The sequence below is a fragment of the Eumetopias jubatus genome, unplaced genomic scaffold, assembly GCF_037043125.1.
Source record: "Eumetopias jubatus isolate StellerSeaLion01/CBP00866 unplaced genomic scaffold, mEumJub1_p1.0 scaffold_3, whole genome shotgun sequence".
NCBI lineage: Eukaryota > Metazoa > Chordata > Mammalia > Carnivora > Otariidae > Eumetopias > Eumetopias jubatus.
In genome coordinates this window covers 45725519-45745031 of record NW_028274809.1, presented here as the reverse complement: position 1 = coordinate 45745031, position 19513 = coordinate 45725519, and the positions used below count along the sequence as shown (strand labels likewise).

The 19513-nt window shown below is 35.0% G+C and overlaps 1 protein-coding gene across 2 annotated transcripts in view; it reads left to right on the top strand.

The window, feature by feature from the left end:
• Positions 1–7448: 7448 nt before the first annotated feature.
• The window catches only part of COL3A1 (collagen type III alpha 1 chain), a 38889-nt gene continuing 26824 nt past the window's right edge, over positions 7449–19513 (top strand). Inside the window, exons 1-5 of one of the 2 annotated variants that reach the window (XM_088022082.1) lie at positions 7449–7624; positions 8411–8413; positions 17865–18067; positions 18326–18376; positions 18824–18937. In XM_088022082.1, the coding sequence (XP_087878208.1) occupies positions 7546–7624; positions 8411–8413; positions 17865–18067; positions 18326–18376; positions 18824–18937 (450 nt within the window). In that variant the 5' untranslated portion in view covers positions 7449–7545. The remainder of the gene's footprint in view (positions 7625–8410; positions 8414–17864; positions 18068–18325; positions 18377–18823; positions 18938–19513) is intronic. The other variant, XM_028122817.2, reaches the window with a different exon arrangement.

Here is a 19513-nt window from a genome sequence, read left to right as displayed (position 1 = left end):
CATCCGTTCTTGATTATATTTTGAATAGGAAATAATAACTCTTTGGTATTTAAAAATAATCCAAGAGTCTTATATTAGCTATGGATTTCTTTTTAATTAGCTAGTCATCATAACTAGCAAACATATTTCTTTCTTTTTTCTTCCTTTCCCCAGCATAAAAATATGTTGCTTACACCACTTCAACTTGGGAGATGGGGAGAATCACGCAATTTTCACACAGTCCTACCAGTTTGATCACACACTGCCTCCAGCTCCTAACCTTTAGCTGTTGGCTTCCCATTGCCTGTCACACCCTAATTGAAGTTTTAGGAGTGACTGCTTGAGCTCATACCAATCAAGACTGATATAACCCTGATGCTGAATCTAGGTCAAAGAAGCCGCCCACTTTGGAGCTAACCTTGCCCCTCACAACCAAAAACTGGATTCCAATTTCAACACAAAAAGGACCTCTTGAGAATACCATTACCTGACTTCTCTATATTCTTCGGCATGCTCAACTAACCAGACTGGTTTCCACACTGCTCCATGGCATTTAAATCAATAGAGCAAACAATATAAAGCAAAGCACTAAACAGTTGTTTTACATTATGTGTGGAGTGTTTGTGTTTGTGGAAGGGAAGGGAAATTTCAGTATTTTGATTTGATATTTTACACTTTTTTTCCTTTTTAAAATTGTAATTGCAAGGAAATTGAGTCAAGGGAAGTAAAAGAGCTCAAACAAAAAATGTGTGAGAACTCTTCAAGTATTTTGTTCTCATGATACTCATTTATACGTCATTTTTTTTTTTTTGGTTTGTTTTTAACACCCCCCCAATAAAACACATTAAAATTGTGATGTGTTTCTAGTTCAGTTATTTAAATTCATTGTGAAATGAACTTTTGGCTTTTCTGTCATTCTCTCTTACAATCCTTGGTAAATTACCTCTTTCTTTCCATTGTGCAAGTTACTTTTTTTTTTTTTTAGTGCTCTGTCTCTTACTTGTGATACTTGTGATAAACACAGAGTTTGGCTGCTTTTAATTTGTTTGCTAACCACTTCTATTGTTTATTTTTTCTTATTCTAGAAATAAATTAATAACATCTGGAAGTTTTAAAAATCCATTATAAATCCAAAGACTTCCTTTGCTGGAAAGAGTGACCTTTCTTCTTTCAGAGTGACAGAAACACTGGGAGTTATTAACTTATTGAAAATTACATGGATTCTAAAGAATACAAAGGAATTAGATTACTTTATATGTATTTTGTATATTTTAAATCACATGCCACTTGATATTTATTAATCACCTACTATATGCAAGGCCCTATAACAACTACTATGGGGTATAAAAAGATGAATAAACCTGAATCTTACCCTACAGTAGCTTTCTGTTTAGTACAGGATATAAAAAGCTATAAATCAAAAGAAACTAAGAGCCATGGGAAAGGTAAGGAAAGTTAGAGGAGGAAGAAACTATTTTGACAGGGAATATCAGAGAGATTTCCCGCATTAGGTGATCCGTGGGTTGAGTCTTAAAAATGCAGTAGAGAAAGATTATATAGAGATGCATATTCAGGTAGAAGAAAGATAATTTCAGACAGAAAGGCAACACAAGGAAAGGCATGGAAACAAATAAATATAAGTTAGATATTAGAAAAAGGGAGCTATTCGATTTAAGAAAGTAGCGCCTAAATCAGGATGAATTGCGTATCAGAAATTATCTAAGAGTGTTTAGCCTCTTATCAGGGAGAGGATGGAAAATGGAAAGGGTGGATGGACACGAAAGAATAAGAATAAAGTAAGATTCGTCTATTCAGTATCATCATCCAAAGATTAGTGCTTTGCATAACCAAGATGGCATAATTTTTGTGTGGTAAATTTCTACTTGCAGTGGTTATTTTCATTAGTCAGATGTTTGGACTTAATCACCACATGAAATGTATCTAACATCTGTAAAATGGTGAAGGGTAGAAGTGAATTCTTGGTGTGGGTCCTGTAAATTTGAAGAAATATCTATATTATTAAGTGCCTAGTATTTTTTCTACACTTTTATTTATTTACTTTTCAATAAGTTTAAATCCTTAAGGGATGGACCATCATACAGATTCTATGTCCAACGGCCTTAGCAGGAAGATTGCTTCAGAATTTGGCATGAACCATGCCCCTGTTCCCACTGGCACCTCTCCCCAGATCACTTTGGTTTTATTTGGGTGGCCACCAGGAGTCACTGTGTGTCCTTTGTATGCCTAAGAACAATTCTTGCCCAAACAGAAATGAGGTGCATAAGTACCTTGAATTTTAACCAGTGTGTGTTCCCACTGGTTATGGAGACCCCACTGAAGCCAGCAAAATTGGACCACACTCTTCCAGACATACCTGCATTTTAGAAACCCCATTCCCAGCAGGCCTCCATCGGCCTCAAGTTGGCAAGAAAGAGAATGCCTAATATTTTAAATATTCCATTCTAATCCTGTAATCTTTTTTCACATTTACCAATACCTATTGCATTCGAGGGACTGTGCTTCCTGTTGTGCATGATATTAAAAAGAGGGTGAGGTAAAAAATAAGAATGACTTATGAGCAGAAATAAAATAAATACATAAATAAGTATAAATAGAAAGCAAAGCTATTAAAATGGACATTGCCACATGAAAGCTAAGATGCCAGAGGGGGACACGTAGGTCCTTGGAAACAAAAGGAGCCCATTTGCCATAGCCCTCTTCCACCAAGAAATTTTTTTTAAAGATTTTATTTATTTATTTGAAAGAGAGAGAGTGCATGCACATGAGTGGGGAGGGGGATGGGCAGAGGCAGAGAGAGAGGGAGAAGCAGACTCCCCACTGAGTGCAGAGCCTGAGGAGCTCAGACGCGGGGCTCAATTCCAGGACCCCAAGATTATGACCTGAGCTGAAGTCAGCCGCTTAGCCCAGGTGCTCCCACCAAGAATTCAATGTTGGTATTGTTTCATAGATCAATAAATACCTAAATGCAGAGCTTTTTAAAACTTGATTTAATGTACAGACAAAAATAAAGTCTTCAAACCTAAGACAGAATATTTTTTCATGAACAATAATACTAACTTGAGATGGGTTAGTTGTATAAAATAATAGTCACAATAAGTTAAACGTGGAAAGGCTGCATTTTCATTTATTTTGGGAGAGGGAGTCAGATGGCTCTAAATTTCGGTGTCCTAAAGAATTATTTGGATTAAAAGACCCTAAATCTGGATGCCCCCCCCATTGAATATCTGAATATAAAAATATTGATAGGAATTAAAGTCAGTCTCCATTTGAAACATGCAAATCCAATGAGTTTGGCTTTGGCCTATCTACTGCTTCTATCTGTAGATGGTGATTGGGGCCTTCTTTTTATCTGCAGACAGAATTGGCTATGTTTGAAAAGCTATTGCAGCTGTGTTGGATATTGCTGAAAATTCCTAAGTATGACTCAGATGACAAATTATATTTGATATACAGTCTAGGGGGATTTGCAGAGAAGAGCTTCAATCCTGAGAGTGATTAAGTTAACTGAAGACCCAACAGGGAACTCCTAAACTCCTACAAGATGTTGCATCCAAGCCTCTGTGTCACCTTTGTGGCAAAATTTATAAAGTAATCGCACTGTTCTGGGATGAGTCAATGTGTTAGGTAATGAGATGAACTTCAGTTTTCTATGAATTTTCAAATCTAATTACAATAATAATTATGATGGCAAATGAATCATCACTGAAACACAAGTATATAAAGATGTCATTCAAAAGGACATACTGAGAATACTTCAGAAACTTCTACAGTTCAAGCGTGTACATTAAGACAGTTTGCAGGAAATTGTACTTGCTCAAATTTTTGTCAATCTTTAAAGGTGTATGTGTGTGTATATATATATTTAAAAGCATACAAATATTTAAAAGTGTATATATGCATATACACACATATGTATACATATAAGCATACACACAAACACACATATAAACACACTCAAACACATATGTGAATTCTCCTACGTGTCCTGAGTTTGGACTCCATCATTCAGTATAAATTAATGAGTATTTCCAAAAAAAAAAAAAATTTAAATTACAGCAATACTGGAAATTACGTAAAGATTAATGGTAAGCCAAAAATCAGAAGAATGGTGTTTTTTTTAATTGACCATTAACTCTAAAACTTTGTTCTTTCTCTTCTCTCCATCATTTCACAATCCCCCATTAAAAGACATACAAAATTAAGTGCCAAATTTGCATTCACCCAATTCTTAAATTGCACAAAAATATCTTTACCACAATCAGTGACTAATCCAAGTGGAAAACAGCTGAAAAAAAAATTGGAAACTGTGCTATTTAATTCCAATCCCAATGAGTAATTTGGAGAGTCATGTAACCTCTTTGAACTTGGGGTAATTTTCAGCTGAAAAATACAAGGGTAGAAATGCAGAACCTCAGTAGTCCCGGCACATGATAAAAAAAGAATAGATGGGAATAAAGATATTTAGTGTTTCCAAAATGAGTACACTGTAGCACACTTCATTTTACTAAATGTCAAGGAAATGTGAGTTTTGTCCGAAAGTAAAATTTCTAGGCTAGAGAGAAGTGGTTAGCAATATAGTTCTTTGGAAACAAAAATAAGAAGACAATCAATTCTACCTTGTGGACTAAGAGGAAATTAAAGAAAGGGGTTTTGAAGAATTGGTCATAGTAAATCACTCAAATATTTGCCTATCATGGCCACTACCAATGTCATTGTCTCAATCTTGGATCTGTCTATGGTTAGATATGCCCAAGTTCTTTAACTACAACATATTTTCAACCATATTTCTAGCTCAACTACACACGTAGTGGTATTTGTCCAAATTCTTTTAGAGGGAACACAACTCTTCGAGCGTGTTTCACACACGTAAACTAAGTGAACTCACCCATTCCTCTATGACTAGCAAAGAAAAGCTGCCTTGTGTTTTACAGTTGTAAATTACCCTATTTTAGGCTGCAATTCTGCTATGGATTCAGTATATGTTTAAGTGAATCTTATCACAGATACATTTTAAAGGCACTTACAGTGATTTGAAAGCATATAGAAAATGTCCATAAAAAATACTGCATCCCCTTGGCTTAAAAAAGAGAATCATACATGCAGCAATAGAAAGGAGAGCAAGAATTCTCCTTCCATGTGTTTCTCATGATGGAGATAATTGCTTTTCTTACTGCTATTGTAGAGAGCGGTGCTGACATTCACTGGCCTACTGAGTCCATCACAGCTGTGCTCATGCATCTCTCCCAAGCTGCGCTTTCCACTGAACTGGAAAAGATTGCAATTGTTGGTTGATAATTTGCCACACCCTCGTTTTGCCTCATCTTTCCAGTCACTCTCTTTGTGAAAGGAGAGCCAGATTACTCAGTGCTTTTGCTGGTGCAGGTGTTTAGATTTGTGTTAAAACTCCAAATGCAATCCAGAGAGCAAAATGCCATGTTGGTGTGAGCTGGTTAACGTCAGGGCAGCCAGGGATGTATAGAAAGGAATAACAAAACACAACAGAAATTGTATGTGCAATGGCTGAAATAAAGCATAAAAAGCATTATTTAAAAAATAATCTATCTAACTTTTCACACTGTAAAATGATTTTAATGAAGGAATTCAACAAACTTCCAACTTTTATCGACCATCTAAAACAATAAGATAATAGAGATACCTGAATTTTTTATGCAAGTGTCAAAGACACTGGAAGAAAGACGAATCATATTTCTGGAGTAGTTCGAAAGCAAGGTTTTTGTTTTGTTTTGTTTTGTTTTTGTTTTTGATTTTTAAGTATAGGATGAAGATAATTGGAAGACAGAAAGATGTATGTAACAGTCTTTTCCCCCAACATCTCCACTATGATCCAGTAAAACAGCTTAATTTCATGACTGTCCAATAGTTACTTTTTTTTTTCATCAAGTGGTGACTCCCCAATCTAAAATCAGAAGACTCACAAGAGATTGGTCCAACTGATTCTCTTTTCCTGTCATCAGATGATGTCATCTACATTGAGATATCTTTGTGCTTTTTGTAACTGGGCCCCGGGAAGCAAGCTAACCACCATCCATCCCTACTGAATAGATACATATACCTGGGAATATGTGCATAACATGTGACTTAAGTAAAAATTGAATAACATGAATTGAGAGAAAGAGAGAGAGGAAAGCAAGTTTAAGGAAGGACAGTTTTGAACTGGGTCTTAGAGAAGTGACTTCCATGAATTGGTGTGAGGCGGAGAGAATTTTCTGTGTACATGCACACATGGAAATGGGCACAGTTGAGTTAATGTGGAAAAAGTGAAATAAATACAAGTGACTTTGACTAGACTTGAGCAGAATTGAAGAGCCCAGGTAGAATACACGGATGATTGAGGAAAGTGTGGATTGATGATTAAGGTGTAAAGAAAGACTGTGCTTACTAGAAATATCTTGTTCTGTGGACAAGCGTCTTTCTCTGGCCAAGATTTATCAAAGACTTACAGATGGTATTTGTCCCTCTTTCAAATATGACCCAGAAATCCCTCCTTAGATCCAGAACTACATTGAAAAGCTATGTTAATGTGGCTTGGAAAATATACATATGAACATCTAAATTTATAAATATTTATACTAATCTTTATACCAATCCAGATCACATGAGAGCTTCTTCTGGGACTCATTTGATATTCCATGTAATAAACCCTTTCCCTTCCTGTTTCTTACAAAGCCAAAACATGAAAAAGCTAATTTCTTCTCTAGGAAACCCTGTCCTGGCTTTCGCAAGCAGCATACAAATTTAAAATCTCACAAGAAACCACACTTTGGCTGGCTAAAGAACTTTGCTGAGAAACAGGAATAGCTATTGATGAGTATCTAAACTTTAAGATGCCATTCAAACATAGCTTAGATACTTAGTCTTTTGACATTTGCCTGAAATTGAACTTCTAGGACCCAGAGTGGGTGGATGAGAAGAACAAACAGAGGCTTTTCTTTCAGTTAATCTCTTACAGTTCCTTATTTAAATTGAGTTAGGGTGGATTCTGGCAAAATCCCAATATAAAGAACTTCTAGAAAGATAAGATTTGCAAATTAGCCATGCCCAAGACAAGGGCATCAAGCAATTTCTCAAAATCAAACAGTTGTTAATGTTGTCAGAGGAAATGAAAAATATATACATTTAATTCTTTTATGAAAATTGAAGGCAGAGCATTTTGACATATTTTCTTAAGTTATGCAAACATGAATGTAAGGAAAATATGTTACAAACTTAGACACAAACAGATGCACACAAACTCCAGATGTGTTTTTTCTTACTTTGTGGGTTGTGTCTTCTATAAGGGAAAAAGACATATTAATCATTTCTTTTACTGCTGAGGGGATGGGTGCTGCTCTCATATTTCAGAAAGGGGCTGGAAAGTGAGGGAAGCCAAACTTTTTCCTATTTAAGGCCAAAGCAAAGGAATCTCAGTGGCTGAGTTTTATGACGGGCCCGGTGCTGAAGGGCAGGGGACATCTGATGGTGCTACTTTGAACTGCTTTTCTTTTCTCCTTTTTGCACAAAGAGTCTCATGTCTGATATTTAGACATGATGAGCTTTGTGCAAAAGGGGACCTGGTTACTTCTTGCTCTGCTTCATCCCACTGTTATTTTGGCACAACAGCAAGGTGAGTAGGTCTTGCTTTCAAGAAACTTTCTGGGGTTTTTGTCTTTCCTTCTCCTTACAAACAGGGATAAAGGGGAAATTAGCCTCCGCAAAGTTAATTTCCTCTGTAAGCTCCCAACTGGGGAACATAGAACTGAGTGTGATGGTGTGTTTTGTTTTTGTTTTTTTCACATTTGCATAGAAAGAATATTGTCATTTTTGTATTTGAAAGTTTTCTGGTTGTTTAAGATAAAGATGTTCTTGTACTAACTTGTTTTCATGTTAGCGGCACTGGAAACTTTTTAAATGGCTTTTAAAAAGTTCCCCTCCTAGACTGTTAACATCTTGGAATGCTTTCCTAGGCGGTCTGGAAGTTATTGGTCTTTTGTAACAATTTTATACTCTCTTTTGTATGCTGGATTCTTTGTAAGGATAGACTATTGAGCATTGTTTTCTCAATAAGGTAATGCATTTTAAAAACAACATGAATTAAGGGAAATACACATTATTAGAATTATGGAATATATTTCTATAGAATGGCAACAAGCGGATACCGTCGTGTTCTTTAAATGGATACAAACTGCTAAGAATGTTTCATCGTCCTTATGTTTATTCTGTTTCAAACACTTCCATGGTTGATTAATACATATTTCTAATAGTTTATTGTTAAGGGTCTAGTGTTTTTCACATGTTCTACATTTTAACTGTATTTGCATTAATGAAGAGAATATTTAAAAAGTGTTTCCAACGGGGATGTTTGACTTTTCTGCAAACAAGGTAAAATGATGCTGGTACTGTTTGACTTTAGAAGGTTGATTTGTTGTGTTTTCAAATAACTGTAAACAATGGTTTTCATGTTCTAATTTCCCCCAAACCATGCTTGTTTCATTACCTGGTTATGTGAAAACATTTCTTTTAACTCATATGTTTCTCATAGTCATGAAAATGCCAGACACATTGGAGTACAAACTTTTATAGAAATAAATATTTAAATGTTAAATTTAAAGATGTTAGAAGAAATCATTTACACATCAGTTTCTATTTGCACAGAATCAAAAATGTTTACATTTAAATTCAGTTTTGGCAAGCGTGCCTGAAAATAGTTTTTGTTTATTCATATAAAATCTTTGATGTCCTTTAAGGTCATATATGAGTGGGGGGGTAGGGGGGACACCACTGACATTGCTTCGGTTACCATCAGCCCATGGCCACGAAAGAAAAGAAACACCCATATTGCTTGTTCCCCATATACCCTCCCCCACATAGTCCTCTTTTCCCTTCCTGTCTCCTCCTTCCCATCTCTCCACCCCTGTTGGCTCTTTTGAACCTCGTCTCCCTTTTCATTCCTTCCCCCATCAGCCCCCTTTCCGAGGCAAGCCCATTTCCTCACCTTTCTTCCTCTTCTTCCTCTATCACTCCCTCCCTCGTCCCCAAGTGTCCTCCCTGTACCTCCATCTCTTTTCTTTCTTCTTGCCTCCTCCCACTCTCTTCTCCTAGAACCCTTCCCTCTCCCTTCCCGTTCTGTCCCTCCCAGAACATGCTACAACTCCCAGTCCTTGGCTAGGGTACCAAATGCCTCCAGCACACCCGTACCTCAATAAAGACATTTGCCTTTTTTACAGTTCTTAAGTTCTCCTGCTTTCGGGGCGGGGGCGACGGGTAGGGCCAGAGTTGCCATTTATTGGAAAGACTACAAAACTTTGGTGTTTGGTTCAAAAGACTGACAAAATATTTGTAGTTGCCCGGTGGTTACAATCTTTTATAAGCACTATGGCTATTTTTCTTCTTGATCCAACTTTAGAGGGGAAAAAAGTGTTTAATACCTTCATTATTTGTACATTACAGAAGTTCTTTTTATCTTTGTCTTTAGCTATAGAAAATAACAGTTATGAAATTTTGCTGATACATTTGTGTGCTTTTAAACTCAAGAGAAGCTGAGAGGGATTTTGTTCAGCTTACTATTTTCATTTGTCATGAAAAAAGGTTGAGTATTTTAAGATAGTACTTCTTGTGTTCCCTATAAATTTTATAAGGAAATTCTGTAGGCGGATTAACTTTGGAGAGGTTACAGAAGGTGGCTGAATATATAGCACACTAAGAACAGTCCAATATAGTTCTGGGAATGTCTTGAGAATCCCAGAGAGAAATAGCACAGACCTCAGGAATACTCACTTCTAGTCTACTCACACAAGTTTTCTGGAGCTTAAAACACGTCTTCACAAAGTATTCGGTCCTTCTACAGATTTCTGAAAGTTCTATTTAATTCACGTATTTTATTCCACCAATGGAGAGATGTGGTCTGTTTTATATTTCCTGTAGTTTATAAACATGCCAAATCTTAAGCACAAAGACTCGCCACCTAGTGGCTGACAGGGTTACCATTTACACAACGAATGCCAACATAAATGTTACACAGCTGGATTCCATATTTTAGAATGAGATTTAAAAATATTACATGTGTGAATTTTAAATATTAAACACTACTTTCCTAAGGAAATAAGTATATTAGTTATAAAATACTGCCCAACACACATACATACACACAAACACATGGTAACCATATTCAGAAACTTTGGAAATGAGCTTGAATGTTATGGCCATTTTCAAAATTCCACAGTAACTATTCCACATATAACATGTAACTATTTGTTTAATATTTGTCAAGTATTTTTATGTAGTCCTTATTTGACATAAGTATTCTAGTCACTGCTTATTAGATAGATGGATAAATAAATAGATCGATATTATTTAGTGATATTGCTTCATTAAGGGCAAAGAGATAAACTTTGTTTTCATTAAATGTTTTGTAATGTTTTTGCTTATATTTTGCTACCCCGATAATTTCACCATGATAATGGACTGCGAGACTTTAATTGTTTTAGAATTACAAAATAAATGGACTTAAGAGAATCCGTTCCCTATTACAGGTCATGAGAGTCTATTTTCCATTATGCTTAAGGAGACAATTTGAAATCCATCAAGTAGCAATCAAGTTTTCGGGTTTGTGTTGCCCCCAGAATTAAACATACTGAATGAAGAAAATATAGCATAAAATCACTGGAAACAATTGTCCCTTCAAGAGGAGAGAATTTATAATTGCTCATGTATTTCAGTGTCAGCACCCCACATGGGTTCAGGGCTTTAGTTGAGATTATACAACCCAGAAGTGACAGCGTTAAGACTAGGACCGAAATTCTGTTAAATCCTAAGTAATTAGAGAACACAAAACATACACTAAATCTAGAGTACCTGACTTTTCTTATTTTTGTAATTGTTTCTCACTGGAAGGGAATACTAAAAAATTTTTCTATTGTCTTAGAAAATATATCCACGAATGCATTTCTCAAGGTGAGAAAAGGTAGATTTTTCTCTGTTTAACACTCAACTTTGAATTGGTAAATCTGTTCTTTAAACAAGAGAAACAAAATGGTCAGTTGTGATTTAACCAGAAATTATCTTCAGTTCTGTAAAAATATAAACTTTAAGTAAATAAAGTATTGATACAAAATTTTGTGTTTTTCATTTATGATACCTTGCATATTTTACCACCCACAGAGTATTCAACATCATATGATCTAAAGACCTATAGGTAAATAGTTATTCTGATTAAATTCTGGAATTAAACATCCCACTATCATAAATGGAAAGAATAAAGCCACTGGAACAATTCTGGGAAAGAAGGAAAGACTGTGGTCATGTGCCTTTTAACTAATTCAGATTCCTGGGTTGATGTCTGATCTACAGGTTTATTTTAAAAAATCAAGGACCATTGGCTATGAGTTTTCAAAGAGTAGAGTTGAGACAAAGTAAAAGAAAAGTCCCTGTTTCACACCTACAGTCACTTGCCAGACCTTGAGTGGTCACTCAGAGAAGAGTGCCATCTACTGAAACCTCATGGTTTTCATTGTGGATGACTCTGGTGCAAAGTTCCAAAGATTTTGTAGTCCAGTCTTTTATTTTGTAACATCAAATGATATCACCGCCTTGAAGTCATTAAAGTGGATTGCTTAAGAGTTAAAGGTTTAAAGATGAAAGATGTTATTGCCTTTGCTGGACATGAAGAACATTTGTAAAATTTCCAGGTCTGCAATAACTTTTTGGAAACGTCTGAGGGGACTGTTTCTTGTAAAACGGTTTTCCCTGGAAAAAAGCTTAGTCCCATTGTTTTCCACACTCCAAAAAAAAAAAAAAAAAAAAAAAAAGGAGAAGAAGGGGAGGAGGGAGGTGTAGTGTAAAAAAAATCCAGAGTTTTCAAAGAGGGAAGCTTTGCCTGTTTTGTATCAAAATGACAACGGAAAAAAATGAGATAGCTACTCTTCCACAAATCATTTGTTAACTGCAGTTTGGGGAGTTACATTAACCACTAGAATGTCTGTCTGTGCCTAACGAAAACACAGCAAAAGTGGATTCCTTTCAGATTAACTAATAAAACCCTTGTATTTTCCATGACTGAGGTCAAGAACTGCCATTTAAAATGTACAATTAATGAACAAAACGAAAAGTTCAAAGAGGAAAGCAAAACTTAGAATGCCCAAAAGATCTAAAAAAATCAAAGACAAAGGATCCAGAACCTATTAAAAATTAAATTCGTTTTGAAAACTTGCATTGAGAAAGTCCTGGTTCAATGAAATGTCATTTACTTTTCTGAAACTATACTTTCTATAATATTTGGTGTGGAAGAAGGCAACCAGGGACTGTGTTTCTCAAGTTAATTAAAATCGGAGAAACACTCTTTGGAACTGCAAGTTATGTCCATAATGTTCAAAGTTAGAAGGGAAGCTTCTAATGAAGTTAGAAGATCATTAACATGAGTCATTTAGTAACTAGAACTCCGAAGTCCTTACTACACTATATAGCTATGATAGTTGAAAACCAGTATCTTAGTGAGACATCCTAAATACGCTTTTTTGTGTGTTCAATACCTAAGATACTTAGGTAGATACTTATCTGTTTGTTGTTGCTGCACCAGAGTTGCTATGAGAATCAGGCTTCTCTGGATATAATAAAATGTAGGCTGAGTTTCCCAATCACACACTAATTCTGTCGGTGGTCTGGATGTCATTAGGGTGGCCTTGGAGATATGTCTCTTTTTCATAAGGTCAGGAGAAAATAAACAATAGAACTCAACTCCAGATGCTATCTTCTTGTTTTGAGACCAGATAGAAAAAATATTCTGTAGGCGACTGTTATCCCTTAAGACAACAACAACCAAAAAAACCCCACTGTCTTTTTAGACTCTGATTCTGAGCTTGCAGGGCTTAGAAGCCCTAATGGGGTAGAGCTTTGAAGTTGGCTTTTTTAACCCTATCCTGACCTCGAAACTGCAGAAAGGAATACAAGGCAGTAAAGTGTCAAATTTAGAGTTAGCTTTCACAGGTTCTAATCGTAGATTTACTCCTACCACGTAACCTCAGGAAAATTTTTCAACGCCTCTGTATCTCAGATTCCTCATCTATAAAATGAAGATGATGACAGCACTCACTCATAAGGAAGATTAAGTAAAATAGGTGTATGGAGCCTTCAGAAGAGTGCCTACAACATAGGAGACACTCTACCAGTTCTGCCCAGTATTACTTTTACTGCCAGTGCAAAATAAAATTGCTGTAGGGAGTGAAAGTACTTAGTGACCTAGCGATAAGGAAAGTAAGATGTACAGTTTGGTGATCAGACGTAAAATTTTATGTTTACCAACTGCCACAAAGCAGGTAGAATATATTTTCTTCAGTATTGCTACAATTTGTCACTAATCAGTTTATATTATAATGCAATTGCTGATTGTTAGATATATGATACTTTTAATTCTAATTCTCTAATTATTTTTATTTTTCGCAGGACAAAATGTTAATCACCTTAAAGGAAATTTCTAATTGGAGGCATAAAATCATAGATCTATAAAGAATAAAGCAAGGAAACATCTAGACTTGATTCATAAAGTTTTTTGTTTTTTGGTTTTTCTGGTGGGGACAAGAATAATCAGAATCCACCTTGTCCATGTAAAACAACATTTTGAAATTGAAGTTATCCACCTATATAGGTCTACAGATATTTCCTTGAAGTTCTTTTAGTCAACTCATCTAACGTATTTTAAAATATTCTGATGAATATAAGCAGCAGAAACGTATTTAACCAAAATGTTTGTTTTCCAAACAGTGTCATTTAAAAGCAAAACATACTTCAGTTGGAAGCTATATACATTCTATATACTCACACTTACAAAACATTCAACTTCCTAAAGAAACAAGAAAATAATATTATGATAATTTGCATTTCATATCTGTTACTTTTAATTTTCAGATTAAAGAACACCTTTTCCCTGAAAAGGATTCAGTAAGAAGAGAAGAAAAAAAATTGAAACCTATCACTCAGGCCAAATGAACAATTTGATTGGATGCTTTGGGGCATATTATTTTTACTCCAAAAATGGATTAAGACAAACATAATTTATACTATTTTTTAGTCACAACAATAAAATTCTATCAGATCAGCATAAATTAACACTTAAAGAATGGAAACAAAAACAATAAAAAGGAAAGTGTTACGCATATCTAAAAATACTAGATTATGTTACTTGGTTTTATTTTTCTCTGAAGTTTCAAAACAGAGAGCTAAGAAAGAAAAGCTCAGAATGGATTATGTCATAGACTAGCTTCATTTTGTTTTATAATTTAGATCCCAGTGAGGAGATGATTTAGTCTAATGCATTGCTTGTGTGGTCACAAATAAATTTATTTCAGGACTGTACTTTGTAATAAGGAACAGAAACATCAAGTGACATGAGGGGTGGGGTTTAAAATTAATTATGTATTGGAACAGGGAGACTTCATTTTAGCAATAACAGTAAAGGAAGTAATTGGAAAAATCTATTTCTTGTCCAGTAGTAAAAATGAGATTATTTGCCTTTATTTAACATTTTTGAATTTCTGAATCCCATTTTTAAAACCATTTCTAAATGCTGCAAGTGGCAAACTAGAATGTTATTCCTCTTGAGAACAAAACATTCTTCTTCTTGACTTTCCCATGATTTTCCCACAGATCATTAGACTATGGTACTAAAACTGAGGGCCATGAGACATCTGTGTAAGAGGTTTAGCTTCTGGGAGAACATATTGCCAATCGTATTTTGTCATGCACAGAACAAGAAATTAGAGGAAACTGCCTTTCAGCAAAGGTGATTGAGATGGAGTAACAGAGAACAGTCTGACTCTCAACCACAAGTTTCTACAGAAACTGACTTTTCAGGAGAGCCAAACTTCTTTTAAATGGATGTGAAATAAGTATGGCAATAAACAACCTGCATTAATTCTTATTTTTCAAGCATTCCAACTTGCTTCTTTTCCTTAGAACAACATCACTTAAAAAAAAAGAGAGATGTACAATAAAGTGACTCAACCTTTATATTGAGACCTCTGTGGTTTAAGAGGCATAATACATATGGTTTCTAATAAAATTTGGACACAAGAGGCTAAGTAACAATTTTCATTTATGTAACATTGGTTTTAACCCAACTCTAATGAATTCATTTACAATTTTTTAAAAAAGTAAATATTGTGCTCACTTAATAGTTTACAGAACAAATGGAAAACACTATTTCTAGTGATGTGGTGATACTTTCAATGAGACATAAACAGAGAGGATGAATATACAAGGAAAAAATTATGTTAATTTTAGGGCAGATTAAGAACAAAGAAAAGATATTTAAAGTATGAAATACTTGACTCTCCCTTTAACTTTTTAATCATTTGTCTTTAGTAAATCATCAATATTCAATAGCTAAGTTTTGTAACAGAGGTCCTGTGTTAAACGTAGAAAGATATTCCCGACCCAGAGACAAAGAGCTGAAGGAATCCTTAGTATAAATTAGTACTATATTTTCTCCCCCCCCAGCTTTACTGAACTATTATTGGCAAATAAAATTGTGTATATTTAAGGTGTACAACATGATGATTTGATATACATACACATTGTGAAATGATTACCACAATCGAGTTAACTAATAGTCACCCACAGTCACCTTTTTGTGTGTGTGCGGGGGGAGGGGTGTAAACACTTAAAATCTACTTTCCTAGCAAATCTCTAGTATACGATACAGTATTATTACCTGTAATCAACATTCTGTACGCTAGTGGTATTTTCAGGAAGGCTGGGGAGCCTGAAGTCCACATTATTAATGGGCAAATCTTGAGCTAAAAATAATCTGTTGGAACATTCCCCATAATGTTAATTTAGAGAAAGCTTTAAAATGTTTCATTTTAAGAATCAGAAGCTAATCCAAAGACTGAAGAATGTATTTCATGCAATTTATTAAACTATCTTCCATCTCATTAAAACATTCAGACCTCTTCTGAAGAACAGTGAACTTAGTTCCTAAATACAAAATGTCAGTTCTGCTCAGAGAAAAATGAGTTTGATGCCTCTCCCCTCTCATATTATTATTGTTCATAACAATGTGAAAAAGATTGGGCTTCTCTTAAGCATATCTTTCATAATACTGTTTAAATAGACCTACTTCATTTGCATTAGGTAAGCCTTCTGGCATTCAGCTTTTATGCTCACTAAGTAGAAAGGAATTCTCCTCTGAAAGCTTAGACAGTATTTCTTTCCAATGTTCTCATATATCTATTTCAAACATGGAGGAAGAATGAGAATAACTTTTTAAAATAAACAAATTCTTGCCTTCTTAAAATTGCATTAAAACAAGCTTTCTTTTATTAGCTGTCGACCACTTTGGGTGATGGTCACACACAGAACAGACTTGGAAACTTCCTGAATCGATGGAGGGTATTACAATAGTGCAAGATCGTTAAAGTCATATCTGTATGCAATAATGGAAAAGAGGAATGGAGTCCATGTCAGTCTGCAGGTTCTGCAATTACCCCTCTTTTGTGAACTTTTGCTAAACCGGCTAAACGTCTAAACCCAAAGTATATAGCATGAACCTAAATCATTGTTACTTCAGATATGAGAGGATATAGAAATGGGAACTCATAAACGTGATCTTCATGGTCATATGCAACCTCCAGATGGAAAAATTTTAGGACCCACTAAAAAGGCCTCTTGGCCACAAGGCAGCAAAAAGTATGGTTATTAAACTCCTTGCTTCCTCCCAAGCAGGCCTCTTTCAGGAGACATTTTAAAGATGTTTGCTCTGAGAAAATAAAATTTCACTGTTTCACAAAGATATAAATACTGAACAGTACATCATTTGTTGTTTGCAAAAATTTTTGCAGATGTTTAGAAACATCTTATTTATTTACTCAATTACTGGCAAACTATCATAATAATCCTTAGGAACTAAAGTTGTATTCAATCACAATTCACAGCTAATGCTTTAAGAATTGAGACCAGGTTTTGTTTTGGCAACCCCTAAGCTGATTCATTGTTAATATCTGCTGAAATTTGAGTACCTTACATATAATTAGGAAACAAGTTTAAAATTTTGGTTGAAGCAAATTTTTGACCATGTTAAGCCACAAATACACATGGCCATGATTCATATTTTTCCCTATTATTTTTACTTATTCCCTGCCCATATTTATTTTTTAAAAACACCATTTATTTTTAGTGATTTGGAACTCTCTTTATATCCATATGGGCTCTACGATATATTATGTCATATCATGTTGACCTACTAATGCCCAGTGGAGCTGACAGTGATATTCAATACATACAGTCAGCTTTGCTAAAGCTTTTCCAGGAATCTGGAAGAGTTTTATGCTGCCAAGAATAGCTGTTTTCCCCTGAATTTCCCAATTAGCTTAATAAAATCCAGAAAGTCTTAAGAGTTAGTGACAAAATCATCATAGTTTAATGCTCCTGTCTACTATTAAAGCAGAGGATAATGATTGCTAGAAAGGCTTGTTTTCAATTACACAATTAATAAATAAATGTTTAAGTGTTGTGTGATTTCCATTGGTGTTAAATTCTTACTATAATTGAAATTAAAATTCTTATTGGCCTTAAGGAAAATTTACTATGGTGTGCCATTTTGAAGCTAATAAACAGATTTGGTATTTTAAGCAAACTTTTACCAGTTAGCAAATTATGTATAGAGAATATGATATTCTTGGTAATTTAATTTGTGGATTTTTTTTTTTTTTTGCATAAGCATGCTTCTAAGAACATACAAATTAGTTTAATAAAAGGAAGAACTTATTGGTTTCAAACTATCTCCACTTTGGTTATTGGAAAGTCATGACAGCATAACAAAAATCATATTTCAGCAAAACCTAAGACAACATCACACCATCTAACTTACTTTCCAGCTGTTGATGGAGGATGCTCCCATCTTGGTCAGTCCTATGCGGATAGAGATGTCTGGAAGCCAGAACCTTGCCAAATATGTGTCTGTGACTCAGGATCTGTTCTCTGTGATGACATAATATGTGACGAACAAGAATTGGACTGTCCCAACCCAGAAATCCCATTTGGAGAATGTTGTGCAGTGTGCCCCCAGCCTCCAACAGCTGTGAGTTTAAAGAAAATCTGTACATCCTCAAGATTTATATTTTAACACATGAATCATTCCTATACCATAGGAGCCTGAAAGGAGAAGAAAGTAATGTCTATCAACTATGTTGGAATTACAAGTAAAAGATGAACATTCTGGTTTAAAACTAAGGATTGGATGTAATTGGGGATAAGAAATAAATATGCAAATTGGGACACACTTCATGGGGAAGTTGCTCTTATGTCTTATTTAATCTGTATCTTTTCCATTTATTAGCCTCCTCGCCCTCCTAATGGTCATGGACCTCAAGGCCCTAAGGGAGATCCAGTAAGTAAACATTCTTCAGTAGAATGAAATGAGTTATTTAAGTAGTCTGCTTTTTTTTTTTTTTTTTTTGCTTCTTCTAATAGCCTTTTCATATTTGGGCCTTCATCATTCAGACATTTCCTTGACTACTACATTATTTAATGACACAAGAGAACTCAAACTGAGAATCCATAATTGTACATGTGAATACTTAAATTTCCCCAACATTATATAATGTCTTCATCCCCATTATCAGTTTGAAAAATAAAATATAGGTCAATCTACAAATAAATAAATCACGCTGAAATTATTCGCATGATTTAGATAAAAAATGTATGTATTCTCAAGAAAATTTATCACTTATATTGGTTCCTCATATTATAAAGCAGAGAAGCTACAATTTGATGATAATTCTGAATCACGAGGCCTTTTCACTGTCTTATGAATTTTTGTCTTTGATTCTTTTAGGGCCCACCTGGTATTCCTGGGAGAAATGGTGATCCTGGTATTCCAGGACAACCAGGTTCCCCTGGGTCTCCTGGCCCCCCTGGAATCTGTGAATCATGCCCTACTGGTCCTCAGGTAATAAATTCCAGGACAAAAAGATCCCCTCCCTTTAAAACTACCTACTTTCTTTTTCTTTTCTTTAGCCTATAAAACATTTCACTTTGGTGGATTCCTTATATCTATTCTCTGATTGTATGTATTTAACAAATCCTTATTTAGTGCTTGTAAGTGCTGGACACTATTTTAAGTGCTTTATAAATTTTACTTTTCCTCATAATGCCAATGCTATTGTTACTATATCTTGGCAACATTTCCCAACTTCTCAGCAGACATAGAATCTATCACTATGTTTGAGAAATGAGCCATCAACTCCCAAATGAATTAACCTGGAGTGTCTAGGAACTGTTGTAACTGTGCCTTATTTTACTTATAATCCCAATGGTAGAGCCTCTGAAAGTTTAGACAAAAAGCAGTTGAAGAGCTGTGAATACTCCTTATTGACTTTAAGTCAACAGGATTATTCAAGCCTAGGCAACTAACTCTTGCCAAGCCTTCAGGGCACATCCTGCTCCTCCTAAAAAGCATGGCAGCGCAATAACCCTGCATGTAAAACAACCAACCGAACAAATAAATAAGATATAATTTCTGCTG